The 19787-nt window shown below is 41.7% G+C and overlaps 1 protein-coding gene across 3 annotated transcripts in view; it reads left to right on the top strand.

The window, feature by feature from the left end:
• Positions 1 to 19787, top strand: part of VWA3B (von Willebrand factor A domain containing 3B) — a 204806-nt gene that overhangs the window by 58060 nt on the left and 126959 nt on the right. For all 3 annotated transcript variants that reach the window (XM_042981227.1, XM_042981228.1, XM_042981229.1), the window contains exon 8: positions 13201 to 13326. In XM_042981227.1, the coding sequence (XP_042837161.1) occupies positions 13201 to 13326 (126 nt within the window). The remainder of the gene's footprint in view (positions 1 to 13200; positions 13327 to 19787) is intronic.

Here is a 19787-nt window from a genome sequence, read left to right as displayed (position 1 = left end):
GATTGAGCTGTATCAGTAGTTTGCTTACTATAGCTTGTATTAAAAGCTGTATTAAAGCCTTAAAAAACTTAGAACAATAATGTTGGATTTTTTTAAATTAAAAATTGTTTATTTTATTTTTGAGAGAGAGAGAGAGCAAGTGAGGGAGGGGCAAGGAGAGAGGAAGACACAGAATCTGAAGCGGATTCCAGGCTCTGAACTTCAGCATAAAGTCCTATGCAGGGCTTGAACTCACGAACTGTGAGATCATGACCTGAGCTGAAGTCCAGTTCTTAACCGACTGAGCCACCCAGTGCCCCAATAATGTTGCATTTTTACCCATTATCAGGTAGAGATTTAAAAGGCTATACTTATTCTCTCAGGTTTCCAAAGTCCTTTAGAGTGCTCTAACGTAAACTAGTAGAAACTGGATAAACTAGATACATTGCTACAAAATCTGATTTCATTTAATTTTGACATTTGATATTTGTTGGTAAGTCGACATTTGTAGGAATCTGCATTTCTCCTAATGTGTTTGATAAGTAAATTGTAATAGTATCTTATATATGAATAAGTTACTTATATATGAAATATTACCAAGTTTTAGGCCTTATATTTTGGGGTGATTTCTTACATCAGCCTCTTCCCCTAAGAAAGTAAAAACTAGTTGTAGACTGAGAGCAATTTGGTCTTGTTTCTTCCTTCACTGCAAAGACAACAGTTGAAATATCATATATAGTCATTTATTTATCACGTGCTTGCTTTGGATTATCATATGTACATTAGTTCCTTGGAAGAATTTCCCTCCGCATTGAGGTTTTTCCTGTTTATTTTTCTAGGACTGTTCTTTTCAGGTGATGTAAAGCTTTTCCATTGTTTTGACAGAGGCTGCTTAGGGTGGCACATTAAATAGCACATGATGCTTTAAGTTGTTCCTGTATTACCTCCCAAGAGTTTAAGGTCAATCTCCTTTGACTGTCAAGAACATTTAGAGAGAGGACAGAAAAGGGACTAAAGTTCATGGCACCTACTGCATCAGTCCCCCTGAGCACTTGTGCAGATGGGGTGTCTGCCCACCTCAGGAATTAACAGAAAGTTGCCTTTAACTCTGATTCTGTGGCCAGCTGCTCTCTAGAGACCTTCCCCCTGGATTTCTTTTATGGGACAACTTTTAGGGGAGGAATCATATCCTTTTGTTCCCTTTGCCCTCTAGAATTCTCTGACTGCCTGCCTGCACTGTGTCTGGTTTTCCCCACATTGGTCTGGATGAAAATTCAGCTCCTCTCATAATTCCCATCTACTACCCTTCACTCACACTCTTCATCAGGTGTGATTTTTTTTTTTTTAATCTTAAGTAGGCTCCATGCCCAATGCAGATCCCAATGCAGGGCTTAAACTCATGACCCTGAGATTAAGACTCTGAGATCAAGACCTGAACTGAGATCAAGAGTCAGATGCCTAACCAACTGGGCCACCCACATGCCCCCATTAGGTGTGATTTTTAGTGCTACTGACCCTCTGTAGGTTGAGAAAAGACATATCCTCCCTGGCTGCTCCTTTATTTCTCTTTTTGCCTCCTGAAGCCGCTTAGCATTTCTTTTTAAGTGTAAAACATGCCACAGAATCTCCCTTCCAGTCCTCCAGACATGTATCTTGTACTTGGGGTTTGTTGGGCTTCTTAGATCTGTTGGTTTATAGTTTTCACCAAATTTAGAAAGATTTCAGCCATTGTTTCTTGATCACAGGTCTATAAGTCAACTTCAGTTTGATTAATCTAAGATGGACTTGCCCTTTTTTAACTAGTGCTTTCCAGAATATATTCTTATTGTGGTGAATAGCATGAGCCATGCCAAACCATGCAGCCATCTTGAAGGCCTCTGCTTATGTCACATCCACTAACATTTCATTGGCCAAAGCTAATCACATGATGGAGTCTAACATTAGTAGGATGGAGAGGTAAGTATTTTTGCTGAACAGTAATGTAAGCTATCAAAAATTTTTGGTCTTGTGTGATTCTTTTTTGGCTCTGGAAAACAGTGTTTGCTGGAAAGTGAATCAACTTTATAATCAGACCTGATTTCAAACCCTAGTTTTGCCACTACCTACTTATGTGACCTTAGCAAGTTACCTAACTTTTCTAAACTATGTTCCCACAGTTGTAAAAATGGGAATAACAACATTTACCACATATGGTTGTTGGGAAAATTAAAGCATATAGCACACCTGGAAATGTTTATTACAAAATTAGCATTCAATTAATGTTTCCTTTTGGGATTCCAGGTGGGGTTTTATTGTAGACATTGGTTAAAGAAAGTAATACAATCTGACAAGATACAAAAGCCTCTGTCATGAAGAATATTTTTAGAATAGTCATGATACTGGGGTGCCTTGGTGGCTCAGTCAGTTAAGCATCTGACTCTTGATTTCAGCTCAGGTCATGATCTCATGGTTCATGAGATTGAGCCCTGCATTAAACTCTGGGCTGACAATGCAGAACCTGCTTGGGATTCTCTCTCTCCCTCTTTCTCTGCCCCTCCCCTAGTTGTGAGTGTGTGAGTGTGCATGTATGTGCATGCTCATGCGCTCGCTCTCTCTCTCTCTCTCAAAATAAATACTGAAACAAAAAGAATGATACTAACCAGTTTATTTTCATTCATAATGATGGATGAGAATTGGAATTTAGATCCAGGAAATGAATACTGTTCAGCTATGTCCCGATAGAAGGAAGGTCCATTTCCAAGGTTGATACTAGTGGTGGGCTCCTTCAGGAGCACCCATTCTTCCACTATAGGTAGAAGGTAGGATTATACTGAGGCCTTTGCTGGGCATGACCTTCTCCTACTTTTCTATTGTCAGACCGGGCTCAGGGAGGAGCTTGAATAGTGCAAGAATAATTGTAAATTGGATGTGGTAGTTTTCAGCTCTCAGAAGTTTTCATGTAGGGACAGGTTGTTCAGGATGGGGTCTGGGTTATTGCTCTTTGGGGATGGAACTTTAGGTGCTAGAGCTTTCCAGGGACTGTATCTTTAAGGGGTACAATCCTAATAATGTGGGGAGCTGGCTACTCCTTAGGTTGTGAAAGTCTTGTGGGCCTAGAGTGAGGGGTCTATTTTGGTGGTTTGGGGACTCCCTTATAGGAGGGAAAAAGGCTTCTGATGATCTCTTGGGTTTGTAGCAAACCTCATCTTCTATATTGGTTCTCACTTCTTATTTTATCCTCAAAAAATTTAACTAAACTGAAATAGTAAATATGAGTAGTAAAATCATGTTAGAGCAAAAATTTTCACTTAAGGGTCTGGCATCTGGCAAAAAAAACCCAACCAAACAAACAAACAAAAAACAGAACAAAGAAAACAATTTTGGCATTGATGTAGCTATCATGGGATCTGGGCTGATTGGTGAAGCAGACAGTGCATTTATTTTAGATGGTCCACCAGGCTCTTCAGAATTGGAAATTCAAGGCAGTCCAATGGTAGAATGAGCACCCAGGCTGACATCCATGATCAGAGCTCTGAGTTCCTACTTCAAGCCAGAGCATCACACTTTATACCTGAGGGGGAGGTAGAGGGAGGGTGGGGAAGTGGAGGAGGAAGAGGAAGGAGGAGGCAAAGTGCAGACAGTTGGGGCACAGTTATACCTTAAGTCTGGTTTCATATCTATAACTAAAAGGGCTACCGGCTCAGGACCCTGTCATGGTTCTTGGAGGTCAGGTTTGGGCAGCCCAGGACCTTTCACTTACACCTGCATCCATGTCAGGCATCCCTAGTGGATCCATCATCATCCTTACCACTGAGCATTACTGCCCCAGGCCCTCAGCATTTGCACGCTGGCCACCCCTAATTGAATGAAACTACAAACAGCGTTCATAGAGCTCACCACCATATTGGCTCCTGCCCCCAAGAGAAAGATTTCTCAATGAATTAGTAAAAAGGGATATCCAGTAATAGAAAAGGGCACTGTTTTTCTGAGAATATTTTTATGTTTAGTACTCCTGGCAAAATGGTGTTAGAAAAGCTACTCAGATCAGCTAGTTTTATTCTGAAGTCCAAAAATGGTGTAGCTGTAAAAATTTGTCTGATTCTGCCTTTGGAAACTGCACTTTTTTTGTTGTGGTGGTGGAGATAAATGCGTGAATTAAAACTAAATATCATGAAACCAAACTTTTATTTACTTTAAGATATATTCAGGCTGTTAGGCTTGCGGAGAAAAAATAACCAAGTTGTGTTCTTGGAAGGCACTTCCGATCTTTAATTAGGTATGTAAAGTTTACTGGCCCATCACTCGGGTTTGGCATTGCCTCTTTGTTTCTAATCTCTGATTTAATTTAGAAGCACTGATTGTAACTCACTGACAGCAGGAGGCTCCCTGAGGTCTTCTTCCTTCTTCCTAGAACTCAGTTTAATTCAACCCATGGAGCTAGAGCAGCTGCACTTCCAAAATTGTTGCCACATTACAGCTTTCAAGGCTGAGAGACTTTAATTATCTCCCAAGTCCTGCTCCTCCCAATAAATGGTTTGCCTTGAATTTCTGTGAGACAGTTGTTCTGGTTAGTTAACAAGCATTTGTTCAACACCTTTTTTTGTTTTTAGAGGCTCAGTAGGGCTGAGGAGGAGATTCCAAAGGAATAAAGGACAAGGTTCCTATTTAGGGAACCCCAAACTCTTAGAGTATCAATTATGCCTCTGCTTGATGATTTAAATATTTTTATTTATTTTTGACAGAGAGAGAGAGAGAGAGAGAGAGAGAGAGAGAGAGAGAGAGAGAGAGAGAGAGGCTGAGCGAGCATGAGCAGAGAAGGGGCGGAGACAGAGGGAGACACAGAATCTGAAGCCCAGAGCCTGACGCAGGGCTCGAACTTGTGAGCTGCAAGATCATGACCTGAGCCAAAGTTGGACACTTAACTGACTGAGACATCCAGGCACCCCATTCTGCTTGATGAGTTATAAGTTGCTCCTTCCCTCCATGACTCCAGGATCCCAGTTTAGGATTTCAGAATTTCCCACCTCCACCTCCACCCACTTCTTCCCTACATCTTGGTATGTGTGAAGGTCTGGTTTTCTTAACCAGAGACTAAGACTCTTTCAGGGCAGGGAACTCCTGTATTCCTTCCCCCACAGTGGGTTTACATCCTGGGTTCCTTGTTATTCTTGGCTCCTGGCTGTAGTATAGCCTGTCACCAGGATGCCTCCATTGCTCACCACAGCCCTTTCTCACTGGGCAGTGGTGGGCTTAGCACATTTCTTTGGTCACCAACATAATCAATCTTTTAGGATCCCACTGAAATAATTGAGTGGGTCCAGACATCTTGCATCACCTAACAAAACATATGGCATAGAGAAATCCCTCAAGAATCTCTTAAAAATTAAATTGAATCACTAGGTAAAAGAGCCGGTGTTGATTTCTGATTACCTTTGAATATACTCACCCTGATTTGAGGGTGAGAGATTCTCCACATTTGCTTTTGAAAGTCAAGCACTGTGCTGAGCTCTGGGGATACAATGATGAAAAAGGAAGTCCCTCTCCTCAGCAAGTTTATGCTCTGGAACAGTCTATTTGGAAGTGTCTTTCAGCTGTCAGGGATGTACCAGGGGGGCTGGTTATAGAAATGATAAATGTCTTCAAAGAAGTCACAGTTGGATAAGGGAGACAAACATGCAGATAACAGAAGTCTAACACTTGAGAGCTCTGGGAGTTAAGAACCCCATGAGGCTGTCCTGTGGGTGACTGCCAATCCCAGCACAGGCAGATTACAGCTAAGCCACCAAGTGTGTGCTGTTGCTCATCAGAATGTCGCATTAGGCCCTGGCCTTGGAGATGTAGCTCAGCAACCATCATCACCTACATATCACAATTACAGACTGGGTGTGTTCCATCCCAGGAAGAGATGAGTCTATAAGCCCCTTGAAGGAAACTAAAAACAACCAGTACATCACAGATGAGATTTGCTTTTAGATCTAGTGTTTACAAAGATACACAAGGACGATATTCTAGTGTGGAAAGAGAATGGGGAGCTTTGGAGACAGACCTGAATAGAATCCTGACTGCACTACTTATTAGTTGTGTGGCCTTGGGTAAGTTTCTTAATTTCTCTGAGCCACAGTTGGCTCATCTGTGAAATGGGGGTAATGATCCCTACTTATAGGATCATTGTGAGAGTAAATAAGGCAATAGGTTTAAGTGCCCAAAACAAGGGCTGGCACATAGTAGGCACATAGTAAATTTTAGTTTTTCCCACTTTCTCCTCCTTTATGCATCAGCAGGAAGCAGGCTTTATAAAAGACATGTAATCTTAAAGAGATGACGCTATTAGAAATACTGGAATGTTATGAACCACATCAGTGAGGTTCATGGCCTGGGATAGGTATATAGAGAAGATGGTATGTCAGGGACTCTCCAGTACTTTGAAAGGGAAAAAGAACTCTGATTCCTTTGAGGAGCACTTCTTTAGGGCAGAAATCGAGGCATCGGGGTATTAGAATATTGTTCCGGAAATCACTCAACTTTTTTTCTCCAAGACTATTTTGTATAGAAATAACTTGTTTACATGCCTGCCTTGCCTATCAGACTAAAGCTTTGCAAGGTTTTGTTGCAAAAGAATCACTGGGATGCTTTTTTGTTTTTTAATTTAATTTTTTATTTTTTTAAATTTACATTCAAATCAGTTAGCATATAGTGCAACAATGATTTCAGGAGTAGATTCCTTAATGCCCCTTACCCATTCATCCCATCCCTCCTCCCACAACCCCTCCCGTAACCCTCAGTTTGTTATCCATATTTGTAAGTCTCTTCTGTTTTGTCCCCCTCCCTGTTTTTATATTATTTTTGTTTCCCTTCCCTTATTTTCATCTGTTTTGTCTCTTAAAGTCCTCATATGAGTGAAGTCATATGGTTTTTGTCTTCCTCTGACTAATTTCACTCAGCATAATATCCTCCAGTTCCATCCACGTAGTTGCAAATGGCAAGATTTCATTCTTTTTGATTGCCAAGTAATACTCCATTGTATATATATACCACATCTTCTTTATCCATTCATCCACCAATGGACATTTGAGCTCTTTCCATACTTTGGCTATTGTTGATAGTGCTGCTATAAATATGGAGGTGCATATGTCCCTTCGAAAGAGCACACCTGTATCCCGTGGATAAATACCTAGTAGTGCAACTTCTGGGTCATAGGGTATTCTATTTTTAGTTTTTTGAGGAACCTCCATCCAGTTTTCCAGAGTGGCTGCACCAGCTTGCATTCCCACCAACAGTGCAAAAGAGATCCTCTTTCTCCACATCCTTGCCAACATCTGTTGTTACCTGAGTTGTTAATGTTAGCCATTCTGACAAGTGTAAGGTGGTATCTCATGGTTGTTTTGATTGGGATGCTTTTAAGAGTACAGTTTCCTGGAGAATGAGTCTGGGGTGTGGCCTAGGAGTTTGCACTTTGAAAAAGCAGATGGGGGGGTTCTGACACGGGTTCTGAGGACCACACTTTGGGAAGACCACACTGGAGTGAGAGTCTCTTAAAAGCTTGGACTGTTTCTGTTCATCCTGTATTTCCAGTGCCCAAATATAATAGATATTGATTGAGTTTTGTTGAGTAAATGAGTGAATGATGATTGCTCTAAGAGGATGTCCTATTGAGAAGAGGATATTTTAAAATAATTGTCTTCCTGGGTCTTAGGTCAGTGTCTTATGAGTTTAAAGAAAATCATTAATGCGCCAAAACTTGTGAATGAGACCCAGTCCTCAGTAACCCACGTGATCAATTTTCACAAAAATGGGCTTTTGTTGAGGACAGGAGGCTGAGTAGATGCTAGTGTGGGGTTGATCCCCAGGATAAGCCCTAGCCGTACTGTTTCTCTGTTGATTCAGAGTTGGTTGACAGATATCAGGGAGCAGCTCTGTGACCATCTTGTGTTCATTTTGTGCACTGTGGGGCCCTTAGAACCAAAAGAAGGCCAGGTCTTTTTGTGATGGAAAAGCTGAAAAACAACAATTTTAACAAATTTTCTCTGAAGGAAACCCATAAAGTTCCCCTGAATTGACCATTTCATTAAAACACCTTTTGATTTGGTGCCTTTTAGAGGGTATTGCCTGTTCTAAAAAGAATAGATTTACTCAGCTAAACTTTATTTGTGGGCATTTTTTCTTTGGATATTGCTTCTCTTTCCCTGTGCCTGTGTCTTCATCACCTGCTTGCCGGGTAGCACCCAGAGCCTGGGGTCATGCTTCTTGCTGAGTTTGGTGGAGCACTTGTTCTTTACCCTGCGGTGAATAGTGATGGCTTATATTCAGGTTTGCTATGTGAATATTGGACGATTATACTGCAACACATTTGCATTTTGAGGTGTTCCACTTAGAAGAGAGAGGCCCCAGGAGATAGTATCACACCCACTTATTAAAAGTTGCCCATACTTGGTATTTGAAATTACTTTTAAGACATCATGGCCCTTGTGAAGCATATACATTCATTGCTCCAGGGAAATGCTAGATGTTTATCCAGATGGTGAAATGCCTCTATTTTCTTTAAATTAATTAGTGGCTAATTTCCATAGGGCGACTGAGTACAGCTGCACATGCACCTCAGTGGTTGGGGGGATGGGGCCGGATCAAGCCACAAGGTGTTCAATGACTTCTCAACACCAAAACATCTTAATATATAATTTAACAGGAATAACTGGGGATTTTCCATTGCAACAGACACTACTGATTTCACCACTTGCAATATCTTTATGGATGTAATTGCCCCCTTTCATCACACCTATATTATCCCATATTATAATTTTATTTTTCTGGACATTTTAGTCACCTCTTGGTTTATTATATTTAAAAAAAATGTTGTATTGCCTTCTGTAAATAGAAGCATGTGCTGCTTTTTCTGAAAATACTGCCTTTTGATAGTTCTGTTCAGCTCTTTCAGATCCTCACAGCTAAATAGAAGTTTAGGGCTCAGGCACACAGCAATCTCCTTTCATCTGGGTCAGTTCTTCACCCAGGAGTCCTGGGCAGTGGAGAAGAGCCACAGACAGGTGAGCCTGCACTGGTACTAGGGGGTGGTCTGGGATTCAAGGTTGCTGAGGGTGGTTTTACTTTCTGGATTGCCCTCTCCCTACATTAAACTGTCCTGGGGCCAGTGCCATCCCTGGTTGCTTTTGGAATCACCTTTCCTCTCCTGCCCTTGGATTGCTAGTATTTCAGATAATGGGGGGAGCCTTGTGTAGCTGTGGCAGGAGCATCTGAAAGGAAGGGACTTACTGCTTGAGGGCAAGTCATTGCTAATGTCTAGAATACCTAGAGCATAGCTGTATGCTCTAAGGATATGAGTCTGTTACATACCACTCTCGAGAGTTTCTTCAATATTGGGCCTCTCAGTCATGAGGCAGGGCAATTCCCCGAGGAAAGACCATATTAGGTGCTCAGTCATTGTTTCTTTTTAATAAGGAAAATAAAAACAAAGAAGGATAAGAATTCTTGCTGAAAACACTAGCTTCTGTGCTAAGTGCTATGGAGGATACAATGAAAGAAAAGATATTGTCCCGATGCTCAAGATGTTTATAATCTAGTGAGCAAAGTCAGCCTGCACAAGCATAAACAGTAATCCAAGCCTGTGTGCTAACACCATAGGAGAGCTGTAGACCACACGTCTGGGTAGCAGGATGACGGGGGACATGCTGCTGGGTGGTGAGCTGTGTTATAAGCAGCTGTGTACCAAAAATAAGGCATCATGTTTGTGAAGGATTGACTTAAATTAGACTATTCAAGGCTATGCATATTCTAGTTCACCATCACTGGCTGATGCTTCTTTGTGCTCTTTGGATTTGGAGGTTGGGGGGACAGGTGGCCAGGAATTGCATATACTGTCAGCCTATCTAATGGGGGTGGTAGTGGTGGTGGTGGTGCTGAGAGTGTGCCCTGGCAGCAAAAGGAGTGAGAACAGTGGTGTGGCTGATTCCTTCCACAGGGTTGAGAAGGAGCAGGAGGCAGATCACTGTTTGCTGGGATGGATGGACCAAGCTTGATGGTGGAGGCTGAACGGTGCCTTGAATGAAAGGTGGGGTGGGTGGAGTGGAGGGCTGTGAGTTTCCTGGTGGTGAAGATAGTGGCATCCGGGGGCCCTGGGGGGCTGGAGGACAGTGCCCTGACCAGGTGGCAGAGTGTTAGAGGGAGTGTTATGGGGGCCTTGAACCCTGGACCTGATTGCAATGCAGGGAGCAGGGCCCTCAGCACTGGCAGTGCTCATCCACCACATTAGATAAGTGCTTGACAAATATTTGCCAAATGAATAATTAAGGAATTGGACTTCTGTAGGTGAGACATGGAAGATTTGACAGGGAGGTGGTGTTCCCCTGACATATCAAAACATATCTAATCTGGGTCTCATTTCATTTGTTAAACCAGCCAGTCTGAGAAATCAATACCAGGTCCTAATGAAAAACAGCAGCTTAATGTGACATCTCTCCCAGCTGGTGTCAGAATTTTGTGAGCCTTCAAATTGCTACCTCACGACACATGGGAGATATCAGGGGTTGGTGCACGACAGGGGACACTTGGGTTGGAAGATTTTGTAGGTCGTCTGGATGTCTCTATGAGAAACCATATCCTGCTTCTGTGCACAGCAGACTGTGGCTAGCTTATACCTTGATGATCAAAATCCGTACAGCTTCATCGTGGTTTTGTCGCCTCTGTGGCATCTCAAATTCACAGAGCTCTCTGAATACTGGGATTTCCTGTGCCTTGTCTTCCACCCTCTTCTGTTTTAAGAAGCTGTGCCTTGGCTGCAGCTGTCTGATGTCCCAGCTACATCCCTTAGAAGTGACCCTCATAAAAATGGCAGCCCTTCCTCACTGCCTGTGGAATAATGAAATAAAACCTCTACATTCTAAGGTCTACTTTGTATTGCCCTGCAGCTTTTCTTGTTTTGTTTTCAAAGCAAATCTGGTTAAATGGACAGTTTTATTTTGTTTTCTGATCACCAGTATAGGAATCTGTAACTGCCTAATTATAATGACTAAACCCGCGTAGTGATCATCTCGTTACTGCCTACACTGGGAGCATGCTGTCAGTTGTTGCCCCTTAAACACATGTCCTGTTCCTGCGTCATCAAGAGCCACCTCCGTTTCTTTGAATTTTTCCTTTGTTGCTGACCCGTGGTTCACTACCTCTTAAGACATTATTGGCAAATCTGGGGAAAATGGAAAGCCTTGACTCATTTGAACTTCTTGGAGGATTCTGCTGTTTAACCCCTCTGTGCTGCAGCAAGCAACCGGAAGCCAGTTTTGCTTTTACAACAGTCAGAAAGTGCTATGGGCTTAAGGTTTGCATTTGGCAGCAGTTTACGATATTTTTGGAGTTCTACCATGGAGCTGGGTGTATATCACGTGTCATTCCTTGGGCTGTTGATGGCTGCAGAGGCATGGTGGCTATGTCAGGGCTTGTCACTTGCTTCTTTATGAATATAGCTTTTAATACTCTCTCACTTCGGGAGGGCCAGATCCCTGGTATCCCTTCACTTCTGCCCTGCCCTTCCTGATGACATTTTAAAAGTCAGAAACATTGACTCTGGTCTATCCTGGTAGCTTAAGGTCCATCCTTTCACCCTGGGTGGGGGCAGCCCCTAGACCTGATGGTGGTCTCTCATTCTCCGTGGTTATGGGATCTCAGGCATCTGTGGACTATTAGGTAGACAGACTTGGAATCTTAATAGCAGCTCGGGGAGGGGGCTGCAGGGACCCTCTATAACCATCCAATCCTTTTCTAGGGCAACTATTCAGGGTGGCTGAATTGGTATAGTCACACCAACTTGGGTTTGACTCCTTCCCTGCTCTGCCGCTTGTTGACAGTGTGACCTTGGACAGTTCATTCTGTCTCAGTTTATATATACTGTAGAAGGAGGACAAGAATAGAATTTGCCTGCAGAGTTGGGGTAAAGAGAAAGAGACAATGTTTAGAAATGCCTGAGCACAATACTGAGCACAATGCAGGTACCCTCAGAGGTATTTATCATTAGAGAATTTGGATGTAGCTTACTTTAATGATAACAGAGTCAGTGTTCTCTGAGCTGACTGTATACTCTCTGAAATTGAGTTGGTTGTTGTTGTTTTTAAGGTTTTTATTGGAGTGGAATTTTTAAAACTAGAAAACATAGCTGTTAAATAGTTGTCTGTACAGCCGAATTAGGAACAACCCCAGAACAGCAACTCCCTGGTAATCCTGCAATGGCTTGGGTAGTACCAAGGCAGTGGCTGGGCCCGTGGATGCCATGGAAAATGGGTGGTTCTCTCATGGCCTCTTGTAGTCACTACTGGCCTTGTGTGCATAGCAGGCTCTAGTCAGGAGGTGTGTGGGGATAATCATAGGTTTATACACAGTTGTAAGAAATAATAGAGATAGCCAGGTCCTCTCTATCCAGTTTCCACTTATGGTAACACCTTGCAAAACTATAGGACATTACCACAACCATCACATTGATATTGATGTTGTCAAGATACCACCACAGATCTGATGATGTCAGATCCCTTATATTGCACTTCTGTGGTCATATCCATTTCCCTCCCACTCCTACACCCTACCTAATGTATGGAAATGACTAATCTGTGAGGGCCTAGATCTTGGTGAAGGCAGAGCCTCTATCCCAGCTTTGGACCTGTTACCTACGGGATAAACTTTTACTGATTAATTGATTGTGAGAATGATATTAGTATCTATATTTAGAAGCCAAATAATTTTGAAAAAATATGTCATATGGCCAAACCTAACCCTTAATTGAGACAGCAGAGATTCAGAAAAGGAGGTCAAAGAATCACTCTTACATTAGGGGAAAATAAAGACTGTGAAGGTGGTTTTCAAAGAAGCAGGAAATCTCAGCTTAATCAAGAAAGGTTAGGAAGTATTACTTTCCTAAACCATTGAATTTCCCTTCCTCACCTTGGCCTAAAGAATGTTTTTATTCTTTACCTTATTTGAGTATTATCAGTAATTCATCTTAAAATATTCTGGCTGGTACAGATATTTACAAAGATTTACTGCATCCCAAAGTCTGCATTTATGTTTCCTTAGCTGACAGCACTTCCTTAGGGATTTCAGTTCTGATTCTCACACTAGGGGAGACGGTGGAATTTGATGTTCAGAAATGTTCTAGATACTTGACTGGGGTATGCCAGGCCTCTAGGACTACTAGAGGGTTCTTGGGCCTGCCATAGCCACTCACTCACTCTGTGTTTCCCTTCCCAGGAGCTGGGGTCAGAGAGGACGTGTTTCTCATCTGGAAGGAGATGGAGGAAGCATGCAGCATTCTGACTCAGATCCAGAGGCTGGTTGCTGAGCCACCCAAGTCTGACGTGGCCACATTAGACAGTGGTGGGTGCTGTTTATGTTTATAGTGTAAGAGTCATAACTGTTACTAGTTGGGGATGAAGGACTGTTTCCTGAGGATTGCTTCCAGAGTTGTGCTGTGGTTTGTGTGTATGTGTATGTGAGCGTATGTGAATGTGCGTGTGTTAGTGAGATTGTCAAAAAAAACACCAGCTGGACAGGAAAGTGGTAACTTGCAGTTACCAGTATAGAGCTGGGCTTAGTGATGAATACAACATGGACAAGTGGGGATTTGTAGCCAAGGAACAGGGGTTGAGGGGGCAGTGGTGGTTAATGGATGGAAAATTACTAAGAGGAGACATCAGGGGTAAAGGGGAATTCTGGCCAAACCTACCTGACAGGATTCTTCTTGAAGGCAGGCCAGGGTGACCAGCTACCACCTGGGTGTGGTAGGCTATGAGGAATTTGATCATATGTGAAGGGTGGGGAATTCTGGCTGAACTGACTTAACAGGATTGTTGCTAAAATTGGGTGATGCAGAGACGAACACAAAAGTCCGAAGGTGGTGGCTTAGTTGAGAAGAGGATTCAGAGGAACCTGAGTTTGGAGTAAGAAAGTCCTGGTGGAAAATCCCAACTCCATCATTTGGAATTAACCCAAATTAATCTATTTAAGCTTTAGTTTATTCTTATGTTAAATAATTATAATATTGGTCTTGAAGGATTATTGTAAAGATTAGGTAAAGTAATGGATGCTTTGCACCAAGCAGGTATTTGGTAAATGTTAGCTCACTCTTTTCCCTTTCACAGTTGGGGACTTTGTGTACTGATTCTCTTAAGTTAGTAAAGGATTTTCCTCTGTAGGGAACTGGTTTCATTTAGACACTTCTGGTAACAATGGTAGTTAACACTTACAACACATACCTTACGTGGCAAGCACTGTTCTAGGGTCTTCACAGTATTAACTCATTTAACCCTACCTACAATCTTATAAGATAGGTGCTACTATTTTCTCCATTTAGCCCAAGGTTACACAGCTAGAAGCAGTAAAACTAGGATTCAAAACCCAGTTCCTCAGGAACGTACTGATGTCTGGCTTTCACCCTGTACATTCTGACTGAATCCATAAAGTATGTGATCTGGACATTGGGGGGGGGGGTTTGAAAGCTTCCCAGGTGATCCTAATCACCACAGCAAAGTTTGGGAACCCTTGCCAGGCTGTATTGCCTCCTGGTACCCTGCCTATATTACAGAGGTGTCAATGTGGAAGAAGGGCAAGGAGGCCAGAGCAGCTGGGCAGGGATACAGTTGAAGAAAAGTGGGGAAGCGATTAGTGTAGAGGGAGGAAGAGGTTAAAGGCATGGGAGAGCATACCTTGTGTAACCTGATAAATTCCAGGTGACAGTGACTTTTTACTGTGACTGGGTGTCCAGCTATGGGTCTGGGGCAGCACAACTGCAGTGTTTTGCCAGGGCCAGCTCTCCAGGTCCCCAAGCTTATCCAGAGGGGCTGCTCATTTGTAGTGACAGCATACTCAGTATCAACCCAAAGAGTCCTCTGTCATCCCAAGAGAATGAAAATGAAGCAGGGGGACCTGAGCTAAAGTCAACATCCACGCCAGGCAAAGATTCTCTGTTCAGGGTTTGGGGGAGTACAGTGGACTGAATTGTTTCCCCCAAAGTTTGTGTGTTGAAACCCTAACCCCCAGTGTAGCTGTATGAGGAGATAGGGTCTTTAAGAGGGGTAATTAAGTTTAAATGAGATCATGAGGGTAGGACCCAAATCTAGTCTGACTGATGTCCTTCTAAGAAGAGGAGGAGATGCCAGAGACTTCTCTCTTTCCATGCATGCACAGAGGAAAAGCACAGTAGGAAGATGGCCATCTACAAGCCAGAAAGAGATGCTTCATCATAAACCAATCCTGAGGGCACCTTGATCTTTGACTTTCAGGCTCCAGAATTGTGAGAAAATGAATTTATGTTGTTTAAGCCACCCAGACTATGGTATTTTGTTGTGGTAGCACAGACTAATGTAGGGAGTATTTAAGCTTGGGGTAGTTAGTCTTGAGGATTAACAGAAGATTTTTAGGTATTATTCCTAAAGAAAACAAAAGAGATAGTGGCCTTAGTAATTGATAAAGGATAGATTTTCATCCCTTTATTTCAGTCGAACACACACACCCAAAACTGAAAACTAAAATTGCTCCAAGCATACATTTTCAAAGATGCTTCAGGTGTCCCATTTCTAGTTAAAAAGCAAAATTTGGCCACTGTTGGATACCCACTGAGGCTTTTATAACTTTGCTTTGGCCCCCGAGACTACATGTGGAGTGTCTGATCTGTTCCTGTTGCTACCCACAACACAGTGTTATTGAGGCAAAGGAGGGTGTGCTTCATGTGAAGGCACAGCCAATCCCTAAGTTTGGCTGCCCAGAGCCTGCAAGGCCGAAGGAGTTAGCATAGCCATCTGGAGGGGGAAACGTTAGGATGGAGGAGGCCAGATGGACTACCGTTGCATGTGAAACCTTCATGTGAATTAAACAAAATCTACCTTCCTGGGCTTAGCAGCCCCCACGTGCTCCCTGGGCTGGATGTACTGGTCCAGGAACCAGCTGGAACCTACAACCATAGGGCAGGAGGGCAATATCTGGCAGGGATGGTTCATAAGCTTGAGGCTTTGGATAAGAAAATGGTGAGGTCAGACACTCTGGTCACTGGTAATTTTGACCTCTTTTACTTTCCAAGAGTAGGACATGAGAAATCTCTGGTATGGAAAACCTGACAAAAATATATGAAGTAATGGTTTTTAGAGATACTGGGCACCAAGCAATGAAGGCCAGTGACCCCTGAGATACAGGGAACATCCAAGGTGAACTCTGCTGTTATCCCAGCTTAATGCTTTGAGAAAGTTTCAGGGCCATGGTGTAGGGAGAAGGATCCTGGGTGGAGCACAGCAAACTTCTGAGTCTGGAAGACAGAGCTAAAAGTCCAGGAAGACCAAGAAATCTAGATTTCATAAGACAAATTACCAGAGAGGAGAGAGGTACAGAGAGAGAACTCTGGAAATCTGCAGAGCCCCCCTTGAGAATTTGTGGATGAATTCTTTCATGTGGAGAAATCACCTGAGGCTGGGAAAGATCCAGTGGGAGGAATTCTAGAATAGTCTTGGAGCTCACACAGGAGACCAGTCTTTTCTTTCTAACAGAGCTCACCTTGGATATTCCCTGTATCTCAGGGAACACGTAGATAGAATTTCCAAGGAGAGAAGAGAAAAGGGAACAGAAAAATATTGGAAAAAATAAAGATTAAAAATTTCCCAAGTTTGATGAAAACTATAACACCAAGATCCAAGAAGTTCAATGGATGTCAAGTACAGGAAAATGAGAGAAAGTATGCCAAAAGACATCATAATCAATTTGCTCAAAACCAGTAAGACAGAGGAAATCTTAAAAGCAACTAGAGGAAAAAGAAGAAACATTACATACAAAGGAACAAAGATAACCATGACAGCAGAATTCTTTTTGCAAGTGAAAAGAGTAGAGCAACGTCTTTTTTTCCTTTCAGTACTTTAAATTTTGAATCCAGAATTCTATATTTTGTGACAATAACTTTCAAAAAAACAAAAAGCAAATACAGATGTTCTTAGACATATGAAAATGAAAGAAGTATTAGCAGTGATCTGCACTTCAGGAAATGTTAGAGGGAATCCTTCAAGCAGGGGGATTATGATACTTTAAAATGGAAAAATGAATGAAAATAATGGAGCTACACAAAGGAATAAAGAACACAGGAAATAACTGCATGGGTAAATATATGATATTTTTCTATTTAAATGTCCAAAAGACAATTCACTGTTTAAACAGAAATAATATCAGTGAGGCCTGTCGCATATGTATAAGTAAAATGTATGACAACAATGGCATAAAAGGCAGGAGGGGAATAGCAGCATTATTCATTAAGTTCTAAAGATGAAAAACCCAAATGTCCACCAACAGATGACTGGATAAATAAACAGTGCTATGTACATACAGTGGAATATTATTCAGCCTTTAAAAGAAAGGAAATTCTGATATAGGCTAAAGCAGAAACAAAATGACAAATATGATATGAGTCCACCTATATGATGTGCCTAGAATAGTCAGATTTATAGAGTGATTACCAAGGGTTGAGGGGAATGGGGAATGGAGAGTTATTATTTAATGGGTATAGAGTTTCTGTTTGGGATATTGAAAAAGCTGTGGGTATGGATGGTGGCAGTGGTTGCACAACAATGTGAATATTTAATGCCACTTAATTGCATTCCTGAAGATGGCTAAAATGATAAATGTTATGTTATGTATATTTTACTACAATTAAACAACAACAACAACAACAACAACAAACCAATGCATTGCAAAACAAACAAACAAACAAAAATCCAGGAGGGGAGAAATGGAAGTATGCTATTGTAAGGTTCTTACACTGTGCATGAATACCAGCCGAAGTTAGGGCACAATACATTGAAGATGTTTGCTATATACCTAAAGTAACTACTGTTTAAAAACAAGCCAACAAAGGAGATAAAATGGAATTAAAAAATACTCAATCTAAAATCTGTCAGGAGAAAAAGAAAGAGAGCAAAGGATAGATAGGGCCAATAGAAAACCAATGGCAAGATGGTAGACATAAACTACCATACATATGTCAAAATGTATCCATTTGTACACTTTAAATCTGTATGGTTTATCTTATGTCAGTTATATCTTAACACAGCTGTTAATAAAGTAAAAGAGGATGATGTGGATCACTCATGAGGTGCTGAGCTGTTCAGAATGTTGGTGTTAATGCATCTGAGCATTGTGTGTTTGTGTGTGTGTGCGCGCACACGTGTGCCAGGTATGACTCTCAAACAAGAAGATGGCTTTTCTCACAAAACATTCAAGGATTTGTCCCAGTTAGGGAAACTTTACCCTTCTTTGGATGATGCTGCAGCTCAAAACATTTCAGGAACTCCTCATTTGTAATAACCTTCACAGCCATTTTATGACTCACCGGAGATAATAAGTCTAATTGTGTTGTATAATCATACCAAGGTTGGACTCCCAATATTTGGTTGGTTCAAAATATCAAACTTGATGTCAAAAGACATGGAAGAGGATAGAGGCTCATTGAATCCCTTGTAGGCAATTCCAACCCAACCGGGAGCTCTACAGGAGTTTTGAGCACTTTTTTTTTTTTTTAACACATGGTGGGGGGGGGGGGTGATGCTTGTTTTTATTGACATTGTATTAAACCACCAGCCAGCTGTCTTTCTTGTCATAAGTCATGGTGACATACACAGATTTTGAGTTAGAAAGATGAGTGGGGTAGAGATCAAGTTAGCAGTTGACCCTCAATGAGTCTGGAAAGATAGGCAAGGATCAGATCATGCTGGGTCTATAGGCCATTGTATGAGATGTCAGTCCTTAATTTAATACCAGGGGGAAGCCACTGGAAGATTTTAAGCAAAGGAATGATAAAATAAGATTTGCATTTAGAAAAAAAATTCACTTGGGCTACTGGGTGGGAAACAGATGAGAAGAGAGAGGGCAAGTGAGGATGAGGGAAAAGAGTTAAGATGTATAAGTGAGAGATGATAAGTTGGCAGATCTGAGGGAGAATTCATATATTGAACTTGGAAGAACTTGGGAGTGAGGAAATTATAGGTGTCAAAGCTAAGCTCCTAGATGGACACCATGCTGGAGGAGAACCAGGTTTGGGGGTAAACATGGTGAGGCTTGTTTGGATTATTAAGACTGAAGCCCTCTAGAGAGACCAAACAGAGAAGGAGGAGAGGCAATTGACTCTATAAGTCTGGATTCAGATAGCTGTGAGTGAAGTGATATATGATAATGGATGGATGAGCAAACATTCTTGGTATAAACACATGGACCCATCAAGTGAGAATGCCATGTTTCTGAATCTTTGATCCCAAGATCTTTGGATTCTGATATATACAGAGAAGAACAAATGTGAGTTCTCTGTTCTGTACCAGTGATATACAATCAATGTAATAGATGAAGACTGTTTTACCAACATGATGACTTGAGATCTGAAGCAAAACAGGCTAATTTACAGAGCCCTTGTACATATTTACTTTCTCAAGAATACATTTCCCTTTTGTTCAAATAGAACTGGCAGGATGAGATCTGGGGCAGAGCACAGCTGGTTTCTTATGTAACCAAAAGCAAATCTAACACTTGTCAAAGTGCTCACACTTCCAGCAAGGCAAAAGAGAAAATAATATTTCTTCCCAGAACTGAATTTTTTTCCAGTATGCTTTTATACCTTTAAAGCTCTTTATAGTCAAATCAATGTTAACAGGGCTGATTATAAGCAGTAAGTGATACTGCTAAAAGGGCCAGGATTTTGTTGAACTCAAACATGCATTTTTTTAATAGGTAGTAATCCCTGTCTTTTCCAGATTAAAAAAAGAAACAAAAATTTCTGTGTAAGAGTATCATGTAATGCCTCCACAAGTTAGAGTTAA

This window comes from Panthera tigris, chromosome A3 (assembly GCF_018350195.1).
Source record: "Panthera tigris isolate Pti1 chromosome A3, P.tigris_Pti1_mat1.1, whole genome shotgun sequence".
Lineage (NCBI taxonomy): Eukaryota > Metazoa > Chordata > Mammalia > Carnivora > Felidae > Panthera > Panthera tigris.
The sequence above is the reverse complement of the archived record's forward strand: the minus strand, read 5'-3'. Positions and strand labels throughout refer to the sequence as shown.